Source organism: Mobula birostris, chromosome X, assembly GCF_030028105.1.
Source record: "Mobula birostris isolate sMobBir1 chromosome X, sMobBir1.hap1, whole genome shotgun sequence".
In the NCBI taxonomy this organism is placed as follows: domain Eukaryota; kingdom Metazoa; phylum Chordata; class Chondrichthyes; order Myliobatiformes; family Myliobatidae; genus Mobula; species Mobula birostris.
Window position 1 is genome coordinate 60023296 of NC_092402.1, and position 22091 is coordinate 60045386.

General features: G+C 37.6%; 1 protein-coding gene across 4 annotated transcripts in view; it reads right to left on the reverse strand.

Annotated features, from left to right (window-relative positions):
- Positions 1–2203: 2203 nt before the first annotated feature.
- LOC140191770 (SWI/SNF complex subunit SMARCC2-like) overlaps positions 2204–22091 on the reverse strand; it is a 127065-nt gene continuing 107177 nt past the window's right edge. For 3 of the 4 annotated variants that reach the window (XM_072249495.1, XM_072249493.1, XM_072249492.1), the window contains exons 25-28: positions 14810–14944; positions 14353–14692; positions 10404–10823; positions 2204–7571 (exon numbers count right to left, since the gene is read on the reverse strand). In XM_072249495.1, coding sequence (XP_072105596.1) covers positions 7504–7571; positions 10404–10823; positions 14353–14692; positions 14810–14944 — 963 coding nt within the window. In that variant the 3' untranslated portion in view covers positions 2204–7503. The remainder of the gene's footprint in view (positions 7572–10403; positions 10824–14352; positions 14693–14809; positions 14945–22091) is intronic. The other variant, XM_072249494.1, reaches the window with a different exon arrangement.

Here is a 22091-nt window from a genome sequence, read left to right on the forward strand (position 1 = left end):
GCATTGAAGAGAAGACTGATGTGAGATTTGTTGGAGGTACTGTATATAAAATGCTGAGTGGTCCAGACAGAGTGGGTAGTGGTTCCCATTGTTTGAGATTTAGTATTAGAGATAAGTTGTAAAATAAAGGGGAAGAGGCATGAGGAAAAAAAATATTTTTACATACATATTTGGCTTGCAGATGTGATGGAGACACATTCTAACACGGCCCTCAAGAGGGATAAGTATAGTAAGAAATAAATTGCAAGGAGAGGCTGGGGGTGGGGAGGGGGGGGGGAATGGAATTAAAGTTGCTCCGGCAGACAGCCAGCATGACATATTATTGCTGAAAAGTAGTTGTCTGGAAATAATACATAAGACACAGGAGATAAGAGCAGAATTAAACCATTTGGCTCATGGTGTCTGCTTCACCATTCTATCATGACTGATTTATTATCCCCCTCAATCCCATCTCTCTTATCTTCTCCCCATAACCTTTGACAAACTTACTAATCAAGAACCTATTAGCCTCTGCTTTAAATATACCTAATGACTTGCACTCCAGAGTCATCTGTGGCAATAAATTCCAGATTCACCACCCTCTGGCTAAGGAAATTCCTTCTCAGCTCTGTTCTAAAGGGACGTCCACCTATTCTGAAGCAGTGTCCTCTGGTCTTAGACTCACCCACTTTCGGAAATATCCTCTCCATGTCATCTAGGCCTTTCAATATTTGATAGGTTTCAATGAGATCCCGCCTCCATTCTTTCTTCTAAACTCGAGTGAGTACAGGCCTAGAGCCATTAAATGCTCCTTGTACATTAACCCTTTTATTCCTGAGAATATTCTCAGGAACCTTCTCTGGATCCTCTCCAATGCCAGCCCAACCTTTCTGAGATAAGGGGCCCAAAACTGCTTACCATATTCAATTGTGGTCTGACCAATGTCTTACAAAGCCTCAGCATTACATCTTTGCTTTTATATTCTAGTCCTCTCAAAATGTATGCTAAAATTGCATTTGCCTTCCTTACTACCAACTCAACCTACAAGTTAAGCTTTAGGAAACCTTGCACTAGGATCCTTGAGTTACTTTGCACCTCTGGTTTCTGAATTTGTTCACCATTTATAAAATAGTCTACACCTTTATGTATTCTATTAAAGTTCACGACCATACACTTCCCACATTGTATTCCATCTGCCGCTTCTTTTCCCATTCCCCCAATCTGTCTCAAGTCCTTAAACAGACTCCCCGCATCCTCAACACTACCTGTTCCTCCACCTACCTTTGTATCAGTCCACAAACTCGGCCAGTAAGCCACCAATTCCGTCACCACTGATCACCTATAATTTATTTTATAAATTTTGTTTGTTTCATTGGATTTGTGCTTGTACTTTTGTGAAATGAGCCAACTGGAATGTTGCATGTGATGTTAACTAATTTGAGCATTTCAAGCAGTTTCGGATATTACAGTGAAGGATTAAAATGCCAAAGATTTTGGCTCATTTTTAAAAGCTAATAGTTCAGATAGATTGTGAAGTAATTGTTCAAAATGTTTATGTTGAAATGTAGAGCCAGCAACAAGATCCTATCTAACTAAAATCTGATTATTACAAATAAACCTACTGTCAACACTCTTCTGAACTTGATCATCCCACCCCCATTGCCTATTTTCACATCAGAAATCTGGTGTATTGTTTTTGATTATTATCTTTCCTCCTACTCTATGTTAAAAATCTACTCCCACCCCTTTGTGAAACTGTGGGGCATCTGCTACCATTCTGAGGAGAAACCTCCAGGAAACAAACTTTAAAGCAAATTTCTGCAACAGGTGAAATTTTAAAGTAGAAAAGGCCATTCATACTCCTGTGCATTGGCTGCCACAAGAGAATGTGGCTTTTTTAAAAAAAATCAAAAGGGCACTCTAAAACTTGCAATTGTTTAAAAAGTAGAAACTGTGGTCATTCAGGATTGTAAAAGCAACAAACCACTTGTAGGAACTACATGACCAATACCAAGAGCGAGAGCTAAAATTATCTAATCATAACAATGCACAAGTGATTCCATCCATACATTAAGCTCAGCAAATCCTGCCAATTGCAGGGAGCTACATTAACCATTTATGGAAATGTGCATGGGTTGACAGGAACAAACATAATAAAAGGGCCAATGTAACATTCCTTGGAACCTGGGAGTGAAGTATAAAAGTAAATACAATACTGCTCTGATATTTAATAAGTACAAGTTTATTCTTTAGCAGGTTCTCGTGATAGCGAAAGCTATACAGACTACAGAGTTACAGACTACATTTTGACAAAACACTACAACTGAAATTTGTCAATTTGTAAAAAGAACAGCTTACTTTTAAAGGGCTTGACATTTTGTCTTGTACATAATTTGTGTTAACAATTGACTGTGATAACACACAAATATGAAGCAACTTTCTTGGGCAATTTGAGCCGGAAGTCTCAAGGGTGATACCTACTTACATCAGTGAAAGAACACTTCAAATTATTGTAACAAATAAACCTATTGACATGTTCATATGCATTCAAGGTTTTAAAAATTAGATTCCTTCATGCTTCATTGATACACATTCCTGGAAAGTTTTGACAATTTTAGGATAATACTGTAAATTTCAGAAGGTATAACGGATGATTTGAATAAAAAGGGAACTCCTGGGAGGGTAATAAACAAATGGAAGCCAGTCCATGTGGCTACGGTGGCAGTTACCTCTATCCAATTGATCACAAATGATTTGTTTCAATACTACAAATGTATTTCTAAATTTTAGTGTGTTGGAACAGAGAATATACAGCACAAGTGGATGTAGACGACATACAGAAAAATGGGCAATTCCAACATGAAAAGTAAAATATTAATATAGAAATGAGCAAATATACAATAAAAAACAATAAAAAAACTAAAGCCAGACACCGAGTCAAGCAATTCCCATATAAAATCACCACCAGTAACATCTGTGGTATTTGAATGTTTCGGAGTCTACTTTAAATCAGCTTGCTTGACAAGATGGGGTAGCTGGCATCTGAAATCAGGGTGTTACACTTAGTGTCCCATTTTTGTTCCAATCATACTCATTGTTACTTTGCCCAGGTGCTTGGCTGCTTTAGTCAATGGTCTTTTTCAATGCCACTAAGTTTCTACAATAGCTGCTGGACACTAATTGCAATTTCCAGGCACAAATGCCCAACTGCTGCCCACAATGGAAAGAAACTGAGAATGTATTTGATTACAAGCAGGCAGCCCTGCACAACCTCTAACCATTTAAGGTCAAGAACCATACATTTTCATGGCAGTTTGGAGCCAGGAGTTCCTGCATTTGAAATCCAAGTTAACTAGTAAACTGGAAATAAAACCCCGCCTTCAAGCCAGCAAGAATGGGTTTCCTGCCAAAGCTAAAATTGGTCAAATGGAGCCAATGAATACAACACTTACAGTATGTATACATTTAATAAGCAGAAAAGCTGTTTAGTTTAGAAACGACAGGTTTCATTCTGTTGAAGAGGAGAGGGTAAGAGTGGTGCACACAATGTTAATCACTGGATGATAGTAACACCTTTACCCTCACTCAAGTCTCACTGCACAAAGATGTAATTACTTGCCTTTCCTTCCACACCTATGTGCATTCCCAGACGTTTTTACTTTTTACTCTATGAAGATTACTTACCATTATACAGGAAACACAGCAGTTACTCCATACAAAAGCTCCCACTAACAGAAATGTGACAATCGCCAGATAATTTGTTCTAGTAATGTTATTGGGAAAGAAACATTGCCCAGGCCAGAAGGCTGACTCTCCTGCATATTCTTAAAAATAGTGCCAAGGGATCTTTAATGTCCACATTAAAGGGCACAGACTGGAGGACCTTGGTTTAAAATTTCATCCCAATGTCTGACTATGTACCATTCCTTCTGTACTCCAATAGAATATCAGCCAAGACCTTTGAGCTCAAGCCTCAAGTTTGACTTCAATTCACAACCATCGAACTCAAAGTTGAGAGTGCTGGAAATATTCAGCAGTTAAGTCAATATTCTGTGGAGAGAAACAGCTAATGCTTATCAAACCATTCTGATCCTGAGATGTTAACACAAATGCTGTTTGACCTGCGGAGTTTTGCTAGCACTTTTTGCTTTAATTTACAATTCCAGCAATCATTAATTTTACTTTTGTTCTACAAAGTGAGTGTAAAATTAGGCTCATGTGGAAAAGGCTATCAACTATTTGTTGTATGGTGATAGAAGCTAATATTGTCACAAGGTAACATACTACACCTTCCACTCTTTTTCAGGGCAGGATGGACTGGTCCATAGCACCCACAGCCACAATTATCAGAGCACACATCTTCTGAATGAGAATAGGCTATCTTCCCATACACAACTGGTGGTCATGATGCTCGAGGACCTATGTACATAGTCCAACCAAATGGAACATTTATTATTAAAATGGTGGTGGGGTGGGGGGGAAACAGGTTAATAAGAAACACTGGATTATTTCTGAAATTTGATGATGAATCAGAAGATACTACTGTGGCAAACTAGGACATCACTTACTGTCCAGCAGTAGTCACATTAAAGTTGTAACTAAGTTTGTTAAGCTAGAAATGCAAAAGGATATGGACTACCCTAATCTGAAAGACAAGACTGTTCGAAATGTATTCTGTTACCTGTTGATTAATCCAAGTCTGGAGGATAGATATAATGGATTTCTACCCTTATCAGCTACAGGGAAAAACACTCATCTTTGGCAGTTTTGTCCATATTTATTCAGTTTTGAAATTACTGGATTTTTTGTTTTGCGAAGTATTTTTCAGTTTTTATATGAAAAGAATAAGATTAGCTGGGTCTCAGTGGTCTATGAGTGCATAGCAACACTCTACATTCACTTCTAACTGATCGTTTGAAACAAGAGAGAAATCACAACTTCTTCAATGACAACTCTAGTTGATTCTTAAAGACAAATCCTCTTATTGGTAAACTTGCTCATATTCCCAGCATTCTATGCCCACACTTAAATGGGTAACAAAGATAATGCTACCAACTCAACTCCTAGAATACATTCTTCTTTTCTACAAATATAGCTCAAGAATTAAAAAGACCATAAATATGGTGGTTGAGGGCTTTCAATAATTGAGTTACAGGCAGCATACTGGAAATGATTATGTAAGTAATACTGCAATTATCCAGTAGAACAACTAAATCTCACCTAGGGATTGGAGGAGGATGAAAGTCATAAAGTCTGGCATATTTATTCATTTCCACAGTGCAGCAAGCTGCTTACCCTTCGGGTTGAGGTTCTTTACTTGTACTAGTAGAACATCCAACAACTGAGTGACTATTGGCTATGGTATGCCAAGGGCTCCTCATTCTTGTACTTTCGCCTACTGTAGCAAAGCAGTAATATCTGGAAAGACTGGGTAGTATTGACAATATGGTTCAGTAGCTTCATTCAACAGTGAAATTATCAATTCTTATTCAAGAAAATAGAAATGGAAATTTGCATCTACAGAATAGCAAACAAAGTCTTAACCTATAAAAATATAAATTTTGAAAACCATGCACCTGCATGTCTGTGTGCCCACATTCATCTACTCTTGTACATTTGTGCATACCTGTGATTGCCACTTGTGTCATCAAGTGCATTTTGCATTATTTTGTACGTGTGCATATTCTCTGCAACTTCTACATATGGAGAAAGTTACCCGATGCATCTAGTAAATTAAAACCACTAACAATCATGTCATGCCATAGGAGTATACAAACAAGCCCACAAGGGCAAATTTTGTTTCCAAAACAAAACCAGAAGAAAATCGTTTTAAACAATTTTTTTCTGGGCAAAGAAACATTCTATATAAAATGACAAGGAATGGAGGAGATCAAATCATGTAATGTCCCGTATGCGCAGTGGTGGCAGTGGGGGAGGCAGGGTTGTGTGACTGATTGCTTCATGGTGCCCAAAATACCTGTATTTTGAGAAAACATTATCACAAAAAAATTATGAACCCAAATACTAACGTGACAGTGCTTTTTGCCACATTTTACAGGATCAGCTTAAGTTGTCTAATATTACTTGCAATATAAAAGCTGAATTTGAACTGAGACTAATCTTTTATTCCATGACTCAGGATCCCCTCTACACATAACAATTGATAAAATAGTAGCTGGAACAGAAAGGCTCACAAAGGCTTACGCAGCTCAAATGAGCTTGCTTTTTCTGTGGGAAACAGCAAGTTCGTTCACATTCACTAACACTAACTTAAACAGCCACTGAACAATCATTACTCAAGACACAAAATAAACACTGAGATATCAGAAGGCTATTTGCATCATTTGCTGCTTCAAATCACACAGCTTTCAAGAAGCCATGAAAGCTGCTCAAGTAGAAACACGCTCAATAATCTGGCAAAGAAGTGAAGGCTCTCATTGGTCTGTGCTCTGACCACTTAAACGTCCAGTGTTTGGGGCACTCAGTGATGGAGTGAAAGGCATAAGGAGATCTTTATGGGTGATTTCCTAGCACTAAAGTTCTAATATTGGGGCTCTATTTATTTTTACAAGGAACAAAATTGTGAGGCATTGGTGCTGTTGTCTGTCAGAGGACCCCACTGGCATCCACAACAATCTAGAAAATGTTACGACTGGAATAAATGTATTTAAGAATGAATCACTGATATGTTTGGTCAATTACTATCAAAGAAAGCTAAACTATCATTTTTAAGTCACATAAGGCATGGAACAGAACTGGAATGAGGTGCTTAAAGCCGAAAAACCCCATTCCTAATCTCACACTCTACCACAATGATTTCAAAACTTGCTGGCTGCCATTTTGAATCAAAATGGAAGACAAAACATTGGAGTACAGTGTTCAACATGGACAGAACTCGTTTCAAACTTGTGGCTTAGCCCAAACCGACAATTTAGCATAATTATAAAATGGATAAGGACCAAATACAGAAAGTACCTAACATGTAAGCTGCTGATTGTAAAGCAAGAACTAAATTAAAAAGCCCAAAGCTGGCTATTATATTCTCAATGTCAAAATTCCCCCCTCCCCCAAATTGGCACAAAAAAGATATTTTCACAAACAACAAAACAAGGAAAATAACAACAGTCAACTATGCATTGAGCAAGGAACTTGGGCATGCTCACTCAATTCTTCTGATGACAGTTTGGTATATTTGAAATAAAAACTAATTACTTTCAAAAGTTATCAGATGCTGTTCAAGGTGACAGTATAGATGGTCTATATGTATCAGCAATATAGCAGATTAGATAATGAGTTTTACATTGGTCTATGTAACATGGTCATTTTCCAGTGCACACATTACTTCTAACAATACTGACATCAGAAGCACCTCCATTAATGATCAGAATTGTTATTTTTAACCAAATTAAATTTGAAAAAGAGAATATTTCAGCACAGCCACTCAAACTGCTCCTCACACTGGCACACTTGAGAAAATAATATTCATTCCAGGTAGAATGCTTTGTCCTGCTCAAATGTCTCACATCACTGTGACGGAGGGACTGGTGCTGCTGGGGTTGCCATCACTTCAGTCTGCATTGAACCTCCTTGCTCTGAAAAATAAATCAACATCACTTTTTAAAAAGACTGATAGACAGAGCAGCACACAGAATCCTGTACAGGCCATTATACTTGCTCAAGTGGACATTCAGAACCAAACAAAAGATGTTAGGAATGGTCTTCTCAACACTTCGGATAGAAGAGATGAACATTTCTCTAACTGTTAAATAATATAAATACGGACTGAATTTTGCAGTCAGCAGTAAAGTGAACACTGCTGACTTTGAAAAGATCTGTCCACAAATATTTCTGTGCTGAGAACTCCCGACCTTTTCAATGTTGGCTTCTGTCAGCTATTGATTCTAGGAATCCAGCAACAGTATTCCACTTAGCTAGGTAATCAATCACCTTAAAGAGTTCTTAACATTAGCAGGCTAGGAAGCATAAGCCCAATTTGCAGCTAATCTTTTAATAATTTTAAGGAACATGAAATAAAAGACAACAATCTTCAGAGAAGATTAAGGGCGAAAGTGAAATATCAAAAGCTTCTTCAAGTGGACAAATGCGACTTGAAAATTCATTATAGTTTGAAGTATTTATCTGAGGAAATAATAATTCAAACATAAAATGAGATCTTTAAGACCAGAGGCTTTTGCTAAGAAGAAATTATAGGTCAATAGGCAATTAAAAAGTGCTATTAATGCAACAAAGCTTAACATTTTTAGGATCTTTTATAATGAGAAGAGTTTGTAAATACCTGATATCTGTGCAAAGTCACTGTTTCACAGCAACATTTAGAAAGTTTTTTGCTTTTAATTTTAAAAATGCTTAAAATCAATTGTAGTTAAATGTACATTTTTAAAGCATTTCCTCGTCCTGTGGCTCACATTTCTCCATCTAATCTTGAAATCTATTTAATTTTGCAACTTGCCAAAAGTTGTATTTTTTTCATGAGTATCCAGGGGCCTGGACTAAGAATCCAGAGATTTGAATTCAAATCCCACCATTGCAGCAGAGAATTTAAATTGTTAATTAATTCAAAAAGCAAGTAACGGCTAAAAGTAGACTCAAGGTAGATTTATGAATGGAAAATCATATTTGACCAATCTATTGGAGTTCTTTGATTCAAGAATAATTGCCCTGAACAGCAAGCAGCTCAATTAAATAGGAATCAGGTGGGGTGGGGTGATGGTGGAGAAATGCTGCTTTGGCAACAGTAGTTCATAGCAAAAAGGAATATGCCTGCAGCTGATGGAGGCAAACTAATGGTCTTGTGAACATTGGACATTATTGAAGGGGTTCTCAGGGCAGTGTCCTTGGCCCAATCATCTTCAGCAGCTTCATCAAAGATTTCTCTCTATTGTAAGGTCAGAGTGCAGCATTCAATTCTTTCTCTAACCTCTCAGATAATGAAGTAATCCATGTCCAAACAGAACAAGTTTGAGATAACATTTAGACTTGGATTGACAACTAGTAAGTAATATTCATGACATAGAAGTAATAGACAATGATGACTAGCTTTAACTACCAAAGAGTCATACAACACAGGAACATACACTCTACCATAGATGCAATGTGGTTGGAGTGTTTGTTGTTTACACTTTGCACTGCAGGAACTTACCTTGACAGCACCATGCAGCCACTAACTATCTATTACCCAGAAGGATAAGAGCATCAAGACATTTATTACTGTTTCTCCTTGTCACTAGATCCAGAAATTCCCAATTGAGCAGTATTTTAGAATTACCTACATGACTCTCGACTATAGCTTTGTAAAGGTGACCATTTATGGGAACAATTTGAACTGGGGATTAAATGCTGGTTTTAACACCAATGCCAAAATCCCATGAATGAGTAAGCAGACAGAGGGTAAATATTAGAAAGTGGTAAAACTTGCTCTATACAGTCTCATAAAACATTCCCAGGGCAGCAACAACATGGATTAATTGGACTAAAGCTCCCTCTACACTATCCACTCCAAGGGCAGGAACAGCATGGATGAGGCACAGAGTAAATCACCTTGATGGAATGGTAATCCACTGTCCATTTACACTCTGTAACCCTGTGTTCCATCCACTCTGACCACACAGGCCAATGCAATCACCCACAGTACTAATTCCTGTCTATGAAAGGATAACAGCAATCTTTTCTGGAACTACTTTCAGTTTGGAAAAAAAAAACAGCATGATAACCCATTGTTCTGAACCCAGAGAGTAAACTGCGTGATAACCTAAATCGGTCAAATTAAATGTCTGTGTGATAAAAATTTCATACTAAGTCCCAGTGCATGAAGGACAGTGTGATGACCCAGTGTACCCAGTTTTGAGTGTGAAAAGACAGTGTGATGACCCAGTGTACCAAGTCACAGAGTGTGAAAGGACCGTGTGATAACCCAGTATACCCAGTCCCGGAATGTGAAAGGACAATGTGATGACCCAGTGTATCCAGTCCCAGAGTGTGAAAGGACAGTGTGATCACCCAGTGTACCCAGTCCCAGAGTGTGAAAGGACAGTGTGATAACCCAGTGTACCCAATCACAGAGGGTGAAAGGACAGTCTGATAACCCAGTGTACCCAGTCCCAGAGTGTGAAAGGACAGTGCAATTACCCAGTGTATCCAGTTCAAGAATGTGAAAAGAATGGGGCAATAACCTAGAATTCCAAATCCCTTACATCAGCAGAGTTTTGTTCCATGGAAGACCAATATCATTTCCATTTTGAAACTGCTGTTCCATTTAAAGCTCAGTCTTAATAAAGTTGTACAGTTACGAAAAGCCAACTCCAATCAATTTTTCATCTGATATTGAATAATGCCTATTCCTTGAGATGTACTAGTATACAATCTAAGAAAATTATAAAATTAAAATGCCAAGCTTCACTTCTCACCTGGCAATGGACTTGTGTTTCCCTGCACAGCAGCTACAATAGCAGGGCTTTGAGCAGCTGCCGACCCTGGTGTGGATGCAAGAGACGTGGAGCCTGTGTTGATGTTTCCTGATGTGTTAGGATGTAAAGAACTAGGCAGATCTACAGGCAAATTTCCTGGCAAACTTGTACAGATATTGCCAGAAGCAACCCCAGACATGCTACTGGACATATTACCATGCACCGGGTTTGACATGCGAGCAGGAAGGTTAACTGGGATGTTTCCTGTGATGGTACTACCCATGCTACATGCAATATTGGCTGGCACCATACAAGGTATACCAGCAGCCATATTACCAGACATGTTCGTTGGCATGCCAACAGGCATGTTACTGGGCATCAGCTGGTTTGGAGTTTGTTGACCTGGAAATGGTGGCTGACCTGCAAAAGTAAAATCAACTTATAACATTTGTTTGTGGTAAATCCAAGTTGCATACTTAGTACATAGGTAGTAAATTAGAACACAAGATATTTTTCTTGAATGAGGCTGATTTTTAAACACTTAAGAATAATTAAGTTTTTATTTAAAATTTTATTTTATTTAGAGATACATCACAGAACAGGCCTTTTCAGCCCAATGAGTCACACCACCCAGCAACCCAACATTTTAAAACTAGTATAATTACAGGACAATTTACAATGACCAATTAACCTATTAAATGGTACGTCTTTGGATTGTGGGAGGAAATGCACGTGGTTCACAGGCAGAACATATAAACTCCTCACAAATGGTACCAGAATTGAACTCCAAAATGCTCTGAGCTGTAACAGCATTGTGCTAACTGCTACGCTACTGTGGCACCCAATTTTTTAGTCACAATTTTTAGTGTCATTGCATCTTTACTTGTTCATATCTGGGTCCTGCTAGGATGACTGTATCAGGATTTATCCAATGAGTGACTGGGACATTGTTGAAGGACCACCAAATCTACAACCAGGAATGACAAACGACCTGTTTAATCTATGACTGGGACATTGCACAAAGGTCCCATCTACTGAAAATGGGAAACAATACAAGTGTTCTATACAATCTCTCAGTTACACATGGTGTAAGGATTGGGACACTCACAAGAGCATTGTCCAATATTTGGTGTGGACATTGGACAAGGACCACATCCAATCTACAAATGGACCAGTTCACAGTGACCTTTTCTAAGCTGTGACTGGGTCACTGAATAAGTTTCCCATCCAGTGTGTGATTAGGACTCTGAACAAGTCTTCCACATATCACCCAGTAGTACTCACACCTCCTGTGATGAAGTGCTTTGAGAGGTTGGCCATGGCTAGAATTAACTCCTGCCTAAGCAAAGACCTGGACACACTGCAACTTGCCTATTGCCACAATAGGTCTACAATAGATGCAATCTCACTGGCTCTCCACTCTGCCTTGGATCATCTGGACAACTGCAATACCTACATCAAATTGCTACTTATTGACTACAGCTCAGCATTCAACACCATCGTTCCCCCTTAGTATTACCCAGCAAACTTTGAAACCTGACCCCAGTACCTCCCTCTGCAATGGGATCCTTGACTTCCTCACCTGGAAACCACAATTAGTGTGAATCAGAAATAACATCTCTTCCTCGTTGACAATCAACACAAGCCACCTCAAGGATGTGTGTTAGCCCACTGTTCTACTCTCTCTACAATCATTACTGTGTGGCTAGGCATACAGTAATGACTGTATAGGAACATACAGGAGTGAGATAGATCAGCTGGTTGAGTGGTGTGGCAACAACAACTTTGTACTCAACATCAGTAAAACCAAGGTATTGACTGTGGACTTCAGGAGGGTGAAGTCAGGAGAACACACACCAGTCCTCATTGAGGGGTCAGCAGTGGAAAGGGTGAGCAGCTTTAAGTTCCTGGGTGTCAACATCTCTGATAATCTATCCTGGGCCCAATATATTGATGCAATTATGAAGAAGACATGCCAGTGGCTATACTTCATTAGGAATTTGAGGAGTTTTGGTATGTTACCAATGACTAGCAAATTTCTAGAGATGTACTGTGGAGAGCATTCTGACTGGCTGCACTGCCTTCTGGTTTGGAGATGCCAATGTGCAGGATTGGAAGAAGCTGCAAAGGGTTATAAACTCAGGTCTATCATGGGCACTAGCCTCCCCACCATCAAGGGCACCTCCAAAAGGCAATGCCTCATGAAGGCTGATCCATCATCAAGGACCCTCATTATCCAGGGCATGCCCTCTTCTCAATACTACCATCATTGAGGAGGTCAGGAGCCTAAAGATGTACACCCAGCATTTTAGGAATAGCTTCATCCCCTCCACCATCAAAATTTCTGAATGGACAATGAACCCATTAACACTACCTCAATACTTGTGTCTCCTTTTGGACTACTTGTTTTTTTATATATTCCAGTTGTAATTTATAATATTTATGTATTTTATTGTACTGCTGCACAAAAAAAAACATACACTTACTGGCCACTTTATTAGATACCTCCTGTACAAATAAAGTGGCTACTGAGTGTGTGTTCATGGTCTTCTGCTGCTGTAGCCCATCCACTTCAAGGTGCGACATGTTATGCATTCAGAGATGCTCTTCTGCACACCTCTGTTGTAACACGTGGTTATTTGAGTTACCCTGTTGTCTTTCTGTCAGCGTAGAACCAGTCTGGCCATTCTCCTTTGACCTCTACGTAAGAAGTAGGAGCAGGAGTCGGCCATCTGGCCCGTTGAACCTGCTCGGCCATTCAATAAGGTCATGGCTGATCTGGCCATGGGCTCATCCCCACCTACCTGCCTTTTCACCATAACCCTCAATTCCCCTACTATGCAAAAATCTATCCAACCTTGTCTTAAGTATATTTATTGAGGTAGCCTCCACTGCTTCATTGGGCAGAGAATTCCACAGATTCACCACCCTCTGGGAAAAGCAGTTTCTCATCTCCGTCTTAAATCTACTCCCTCAAAACTTGAGGCTGTGTCCTCCAGGCTACATCTCTCTCATTATTAACAAGGCGTTTTTGCCCACAGAACTGCCACTCACTGTTTTTTTTTGTTTTTCACATCATTCTTTGTAAACTCTAGAGACTGTAGTGCATGAAAATTCTCAGAACAGCAGTTTCTGAGATACTCTGGCACCAGCAATCATTTCACAGTCAAGGTCACTTAGATCACATTTCTTCCTCATTCTGATGTTTGGTCTGAACAACAGAACTACTTGACCATGTCTGCATGCTTTTATGCACTGAGTGTAGCTGCCACTTGATTGGTTGGTTAGATATTTGTATTAAAGTGGCCACTGAGTGTATGTCAGTGATAATAAACTTGATTCTGATTCTAATATGTGACTGGGACACTGAAGAAGGCCTCTGTCTAATATATGACTGTGACATTGTAGCAAGTTCTGATTTAAACTGTAACTGATAGTCTTTTCAAGCAGCTTGCCTCATCTGTCACTGGAATACTGTACCAGGGCCCACTCTGATTTGCGACTGGAAATCCACAAGGGTTTTGTGCATTATGCCTTCTACCCCTTTAACTATCCCAAATGGGATATAGATCCTGTGCCCCCGTGCTTAGATCTGAGATGCACCATTGGAAAATATATGTTCAGTGGTGCCTAATATTTCTGGTAGTCTAGGCTCCTCCAGCAAACAACGCTGACATCCTTCACCATAACCTCTACAGTCAAAAGCCAAACTGGTAAAAGCAAAAAAAAAAATCTACCAACAATTTTGATGCTATTTTTGTTTTGTTACATTTTGTTGAGTTGTGCTGTTCTGCTGAAGATTGTGGACATGCTATGTTGGCGTGGGTGGCCCCACGCACATCCTTAGGTTGTGCTGGCTGTTAACGCAAACAACACATTTCACTGTCTGTTTTGATGTACATGTGATAAATAAATCTGAATCTGAGATTCTGAGATCTCTTTCACTTACCATGGGTAAGAACTGGAGGTTGAGCCTGCTGTTGCTGCTGCTGTGGTTGCTGTGTTGGTGGTGTCTGCTGCTGTTGTGGAATGGATTGTGCTATGGAATCTCCTGCAGCCTGGCTCAAAGCTCCTTGCTGAACTGCAGCAGGTGGCACTGGCTGTACAGATGCAGGAATGACAGCTGGCTGCTGGCTGGCCTGAGGGCCAGATGGGAGCTGATGTTGTTGTTGCTGCTGTTGGTGCATTTGTTGAAAGTGCTGCTGCCGAGCCCTCATCTCAGCATACTTCAGCTGCTCCATGTGGAAGGCCTGTCTATCAGAGAGAAGCTGTTGTCTTTGGTACTCCAACTGTTAGATTTAACAAAGAAAGCAATATTTAATCCAAGTATATTTTGGACACATGTGCAATTAACATAGCAAACATAAGGACTGCTCAGACTGTGAGAACACAGTACAGCTACTTACAGCCTCTCTCTCTCTGTCCATTATGGTCTCAAGTTCTTCAAAATGTCGGAGCTTGATTTCAAGTTTTTTCATCTGCGTTTCAACAAGCAGAGCAACTAATGATTTGATTTTCCGCTCCTCTACTGCAGCAAGGTGCTGTAAAAGAAACAGATTTCAGTTACAAATATTTCTTGTCCAGCAGCAAATAAAGGGCACTATTACCATTATATCTACAGCAATTCAACACGGCCCTAAATCAATTTCTCAAACAAGCATGGGATGGGCAATAAATGCAGTTAGCCAGTAACACCCTCAGCCTGAAAAAAAAATGCTTGTGTTCACTGACATTTCTTCATGGACTTCAGTGCTACAATCATTGGAGATCCCCACATTCTTTCTACTCTGGCCTCTACTGCAGCCATGGTTTCCATCGACCCACCATCAGTGGCTGTGTCTTTAGTTGTCAAAGTCCTAAGTGTGGAATTCTCTTCCTCTCATGCTCCTTAAAATTTACCGCTTTGACCAAGCTTATGGTCATGTGTTCTTTATATGGTTCATGTAAAGTGATCTGGGATATCTTGCTGTTAATGATATGAATTGCAGTTACTATTTCACAATAAAGCACCTTATTGATAAGAGGGTACTGATTGAAATATGGATCGTGATTTGTGCAGAGTAAGAACAGGGCAGCCATTTGCCTCGAGTTAGTTATTGTTTGAAGTGGATGTGGCTGTAAAAATATACATGATTTTGTTGTTTCAGAATTACATTTTCAATGGTGAAAGGAAAAACAAGCAAAATTCAGCAATGCTATGCTATGTGACTCTATATAGTTATGGATCGTCATTGGCCTAAAGCTAGAACTTTAGACAGATTCCCTACTTTATGAGACAATGTGGAAATAAATAAATGTTTCTCATTTGGGAAAACAACCTTCAAATGCTGTAACTTCCATTTCTTACCATGGACTGAATATGGGATGTGCACAAGGAGACTGAAATCATGCCATCAGGGTTTAATTGAAACTTTCCAGGAGGCGCTCATGGAGCGAGCTACACTTTGACATCGCTCCATTCCCTTTACCTCTTTTACCTGTAACCACCCTTATTTACTTTATCTATACCTACACTAAGGGGTTTATACTACAAATATATCTTTGAACTTCGATTTCAATTCACTGAAAATGCTGACCAGAGGACGAGAAGTTAAAAACGGAAAGGACTGCGGCGGGAACAGAAAAAAAGATGGCAATCCGAAAGTATCGAAGGAGACTTCATTAACTGTTGAAATAATGATGAAACTCCAAGAGAATACACTTAACCAAAGATTTGCTGTGTTTGAAGAAGTTTTGAAGACTATTCAAGATGACGTTAAATCGTTCAGACGCAAAGTTGATCAACAACAAATTAGAATCTCGGAACTAGATGAAGCTGGTCGCAAAATGGATCGAAAAATTGAATCTCTTGAAAAAAACCTAACTTCGACAACTCAGCAGTTGGAGCGTTATAAAGCAAAGATTATCCATCTTGAAAATCGTTCTCGACGACAGAATCTGCAAATAATCGGACTTCCTGAAGACGTTGAGACTGGAGATCCTACTAAATACTTTTCAAAATTGTTAATGGATGTGTTTGATCCAGAAATTTTGGAGGAACCCACACTGCTAGACCGCGCACATCGTACTTTACGCCCTAAACTTTCTAAACAATTTAAACCGAGATCCGTCATCGTTCGGTTTCATTACATTCATGTTAAGGAACAAGTGATACGAGCTGCTCGGCGGAAAGGCATGATCGAATTTCAAAGTTTTAAGTTTCGTATCGTTGAAGATTTCAGCCAGGAAGTATTGAAAGAACTGATGGCTTTTAAATCGCAGATGTCAGAACTTTATCGTAAGGGCTACGAATTAGCGTTGCTGTTCCCAGCCTGTTTGTGAGTTGTTATGGTGGATAATTCTCGTCGTTTGTTTAAAACTCCGGGCAAAGCTCAAAGTTTTCTCGACAACTTGTCTTCCTCTGCTGAGGACTAATTAACACACTGTTTTTCTTCTTTTTGTTAATCTGTTTTTCATTTCCTTTTTTTTGAAAAAAAGCTAACATCTAGCTTACAGATTTAGATTTTTATATTTTGCCTTGATTCTGTAGTGTAGGTATTTTTCATATTTTTAAACAAAAGTACTCTTTTTTTGTTAGTGATTTTTGTATATTTCACTTTTAATATTTTCCTTTTGAGAGTAATTTAGTAACAGTTTTAATGTTTGATTTTCCTTTTTTTTTTGAAACGTTATTGGAGAAGTATTACATCTTAAGATGGTGGATTGCTTCCTTCTCCTTCTCAGAATTTTCTTCTTGCATCATTTCTGATCATTTATATACGAAAAGCTAATAATATGAACTGGCGCTTGGTCTTTTTTTTGAAATATGAGTAAGAAGTAACTACTTTGTGTTTGTAATTGTTGTAATCTTTTCCTTACATTTATAGTAATTGCTTTTTTAAAAAACTTTTTTGACCATGGGTGGTGCTTTTTACGATAAACATATTTCTTTTGGGTTGCCTTCTGGAAAGACGGGGTTAGATTTAGCAGTAGATTTAGCATTGGCCACTTTCTGGCTTTTTTCTGGGTTTTTGTAGGAGGGCGGTGGTATTTTTTGTTCTTATTTTTAATTTAGATTTTTTCTTTAAACGAGCTGACTTGAAACTACTAAAATGTCTGAAATATTGTGACTTCCGGTTCCTCTTTGAACCTTCTTTCCTCTTCTGGGGTCATGAGTTTGTATTCTGGTTAACCCTTTACATACCTTATGTTCGATTTCAGCACTATGGATAAGATCATTAATTTGGTTTCTTGGAATACAAGTGATTTAAACCACCCGATTAAACGGAAGAAAATTTTTAAAAGTATTCCATAGGATGAATGCTCACATTATCTTTGTACAAGAAACTCATGTCTGGAAAGAGGATAATTAGCGGTTTTTTAAGTTTTGGAAGGAATAACAGTACCACTCAAATTCACAGGCCAAAGTAAAAGGCGTTTCTATTTTTATAGATCCGTCAATTTCATTTGTGCATCATGAGACTATTTCAGATCTGAATGGTAGATTTTTGTTAATTACTGGTTTGTTATTTAACAAAAAAGTTGTTATGCTTAATGTTTACACCCCAAATGTTGATTGTCCTGAATTTTTTAAGAATCTCTTTACATTCCTTCCTAACTTAAATGATTATATGTTGATTATGGGCGGAGATTTTAACTGTTGTTTAAATCCTTTGATGTATAGATCTATGTCCAATCAAGTACTTCCAAACAAATCCGCTACTTTTATTAACTCTTTTATGGTTGACTCTGGAATTTCAGAAATTTGGAGATTCTTACACCACAACAAGAAAGAGTTCTCATTTTTATCACATGTATATCATTATTCAATAATTGATTATTTTCTTATTGACTCTCGATTAATTCCACTTGTTATTGACTGCAAATATGACTCCATTGCTGTATCTGATCATGCGCCGTTGAAACTATATATTAAGTCAATGGATACATCTTCTAGTACTAGACAATAGCGATTTAATACCATTTTCCTTCAGGAGTCGGACTTTGTTAATTTTATTGAGGAACAGATTAATTTTTTCTTTACAACAAATTTTACGGAGTGAATTTCCAGCGGGGTACGATGGGATACTTTTAAAGCATATATCTGTGGACGAATTATTTCATATTCTGCTGGATTAAAAAGGCAAACTAATAATGAAATACTTAAACTGGTTGACAAGATCAAAGAAATTAACAAGAAATATTTTATAGCTCCTAATCAGGAGCTTTACAAAGAGAGAGTCGAACTTCAAATGGAACACAGTATGTTACTATCATCTTCAATTGGAAGTCAATTAATTAAAACTAAGAGTCAATTCTATATACATGATGATAAAACTGGGAAACTATTGGCTAATCAATTGAAATCGGCTTTGGTTAAACGCCAGATTGTTAAGATTCTTAAAAAAGATGGTACTCTGATGGTTGATCATGATGAGATACATAAATCCTTTCACGAATTTTATACCTCCCTATACCACCATTTAGAGTGATTACTGTCTATTTTACTTACTTGGGAGTTAAAATTGCTAAGAGACATAAGGACTTATTCAAGCTCAATCTTTTACCGTTAATTAGTCAGGTTAAACAACTGATTACTAAATGGTCCCCATTGTCTCTCTATCACTGATTGGCCGAATCAATGCTATTAAAATGATTATTCTACCTAAATTTTTATATCTACTCCAAGCAATACCAACTTTTATTCTTATTCCTAAATCTTTGTTTTGATACTATTGATTCTAAAATTTCCTCCTATATATGGCAGAATAAAAACCCCAGGTTAAGTAAAAAATATTTACAGAAGTCCAAGAAAGATGGTGGTTTAGCATTGTTGAATCTAAGATTCTATTATTGGGCAATTAATATTCGATATTTAATATTTTGGACACAAGATTGGAATATAATTCCAAGTCCATAATGGGTAAACCTGGAAGGGTACTTTGTACAAGGGTTCTCTTTGGCTTCCATTTTAGGAACTTCACTTCCTTTTGTATTATCTAAATTGAATAAACAAATGGTTAATCCAATTACAAATTTAGTAAATTTCATAAATTTTTTGGTTTGAACAAATTTATATTATCAAGCCCTATTATACCTAATTTTTTTTTCAACCCTCGGTTATGGATCAAGCCTTTTTGATATGGAAAATGAAAGGTATAACATGTTTCTGTGACTTATTTCTGAATAACTGTTTCATGTCTTTTGAACAGTTATCTAATAAATATAATTTGCCCAGATCTCATTTTTTTAGATTTTACAAATAAGAACCTTTTTAAATACCACGCTGCCTACCTTTCTGATTTCACACCCTACTGATATCACCGATAAAATGTTAGGTTTAAATCTCTTTCAGAAGGAATTAATAGCAACTATTTATGATATAATTATGAAATTACAACCAGGTACATCTGATAAAATTAAAAATGAATGGGAAAAGGAACTTCAACTTCGCCTACTTATAGAGAAATAGTATAAAAATTTTCAATTAGTTAGCTCTTCCTCTATATGTGCCAAACATAACGCTAATACAATTTAAGGTAGTGCATAGGGCCCATATGTCTAAAGATAAACTAGCTCGTTTTTATTCCCACATAAACCCTTGTTTGTGATAGATGTCACTCCAAGGTGGCTTCCTTGACTCATATGTTCTGGTCCTGCCCTATTTTGGAAAAATCCTGGGAAGATATTTTTGATATTATTTCCAACAGTTTTGCATTTTGACTTACAACCCCATCCTATTACGGCAATTTTTGGTTTGCCAATGACGGAACATAGACCTTTATCCTCTTCAGCCTGTCGGATGATCGCATTTGTTACTTTAATGGCCAGAAGATCCATTTTATTGAATTGGAAGGAGACCAACCCTCCTACTACATTTCAATGGTTTTCCCAAACTATATCATGTTTAAATTTAGAAAAAATTAGAAGTGTCATTTTTGATCCTTCGGTTAAATTTGAATAGACTTGGAAGCCATTTATTCAACATTTCCATATGAAGTATCTTGACCTTTTCTGAATCCTTATTAACTTAAAATATACAAATAGGGGAGCGGAGTTGACAACATTATTGAATGTATTCGTTTAAGGATATTGGTCCAGCCTTGTTTTGTTCTGTTTGCTTTCTTTTTGGGTTTAGTATTTAGTTTTATTTTTTTGGGGGGGTTTTTCTTTGCATTTTTTTTTCTTTTTTCTTTATGATTAACTATATTAAGAGTTTGGAAGTCTATTACACCTGTATTATTTGAAGTCTTTTTTGTACATGTTTATCAATAATAAGATAATTCCAATCTCTCTGTATCAATATTGTTATTCTGTTCATAATTTTGGAAAATTAATAAAAAGATTTAAAAAGAAAGAAAAGGGTTTAATTGTTACACATAACCTTCCACTTGTGTAGATGGAGTTTGGTAAACTACCAAACAGATATTTATTTAAAACTAGGCATATTGGATTCATTTTAAAATAATGAGTGGCTGTCTGCTTTGAGAGGACTTGCATATTCCATAAAAATGCAAGCCTTTCAACTATATGCTACTGTAGTTCCCAAGACTAATAACGCTAGTATTAAAAACAACCACAGAATTGTAATTTGTAAATTAAGTTAGAAGAAAAAAATAGAAGAGCACCATTATACATGAAGCTAGACCCACAGCAATATACTAAAAACATAACTGCCTTAAGTTCCTGATAAACAGCCCATCCCTGCACACACCAAGACTGGACAATGTTTAGATTCAGGCAGATACATTAAAAGCAACACCTATACCATTTAAGCTGCGAGTAAAACTGACTTCTAACAAGTCATCTTCCTTGATATTCAATGTTGTTGAATTCCAACTATCAACATTACAGGGGCAAAAAACAGAAAATTAAAATGAACAGCGAGGTAGCTATTACAAACCAGAAGCAAAATACTCCAGACCTTGATAACCTGAAAGAAAAACAAATAATCCAAGCTTCATGGTCACTGTAACTAGTATTAAATTTTTATTTGATCAAGTAATTCAATTTCAATTCCCTGACTGCTTTAGTGGCATTTAAACTGAAGTATCTGGATAATTAGTCTGGCTCTCTGGATTGGCAGTCTAGTAACAGGACTACAGAACAGTTACACAAATATGTTCTTATGCATTTTGCACATGAAATTCATGCATGGATTTGAGCAACATCAATGACAACGCTTTTTTCATGAGTGCATGGTAACAGACCTTTCCGGCCCAATGAGCCAGTACTGCCCAATTACACTCATGTGACCAATTAACCATATGTCTTTAGAATGTGGGAGGAAACCCATGTGGTCACAGGAGAACATAAAAACTCCTGACCGTGACAGAATTGAACCCAGTTTGTTGACGCTGCAATAGCATTACGCTAATCGTGACACTACCATGAGACTTGGTGGGACAACTACTAAATCATTTATACTTAAGCAAAAATTTAGGCACCTTCATCATTCTAATGACACTCAAAGTCTGAAATCCTATGATTAGTAACTAATAACAATCAGAAAGGAATTAGGGATGGTTTTAAATAGTGGAAACTTAGTCTAGATTTCTTGTGTGCCTCCCAATCTTTATATACATGCCAATGTGGTAGGGCAAGTGTAAATCAGCATTCCATGAGGGTATCACTGCTGCTTACTTTTGCCTTGTGTATTGTGAGATTCAACATTAGTTTGAGATACACTATAATATTATGATCAAAATA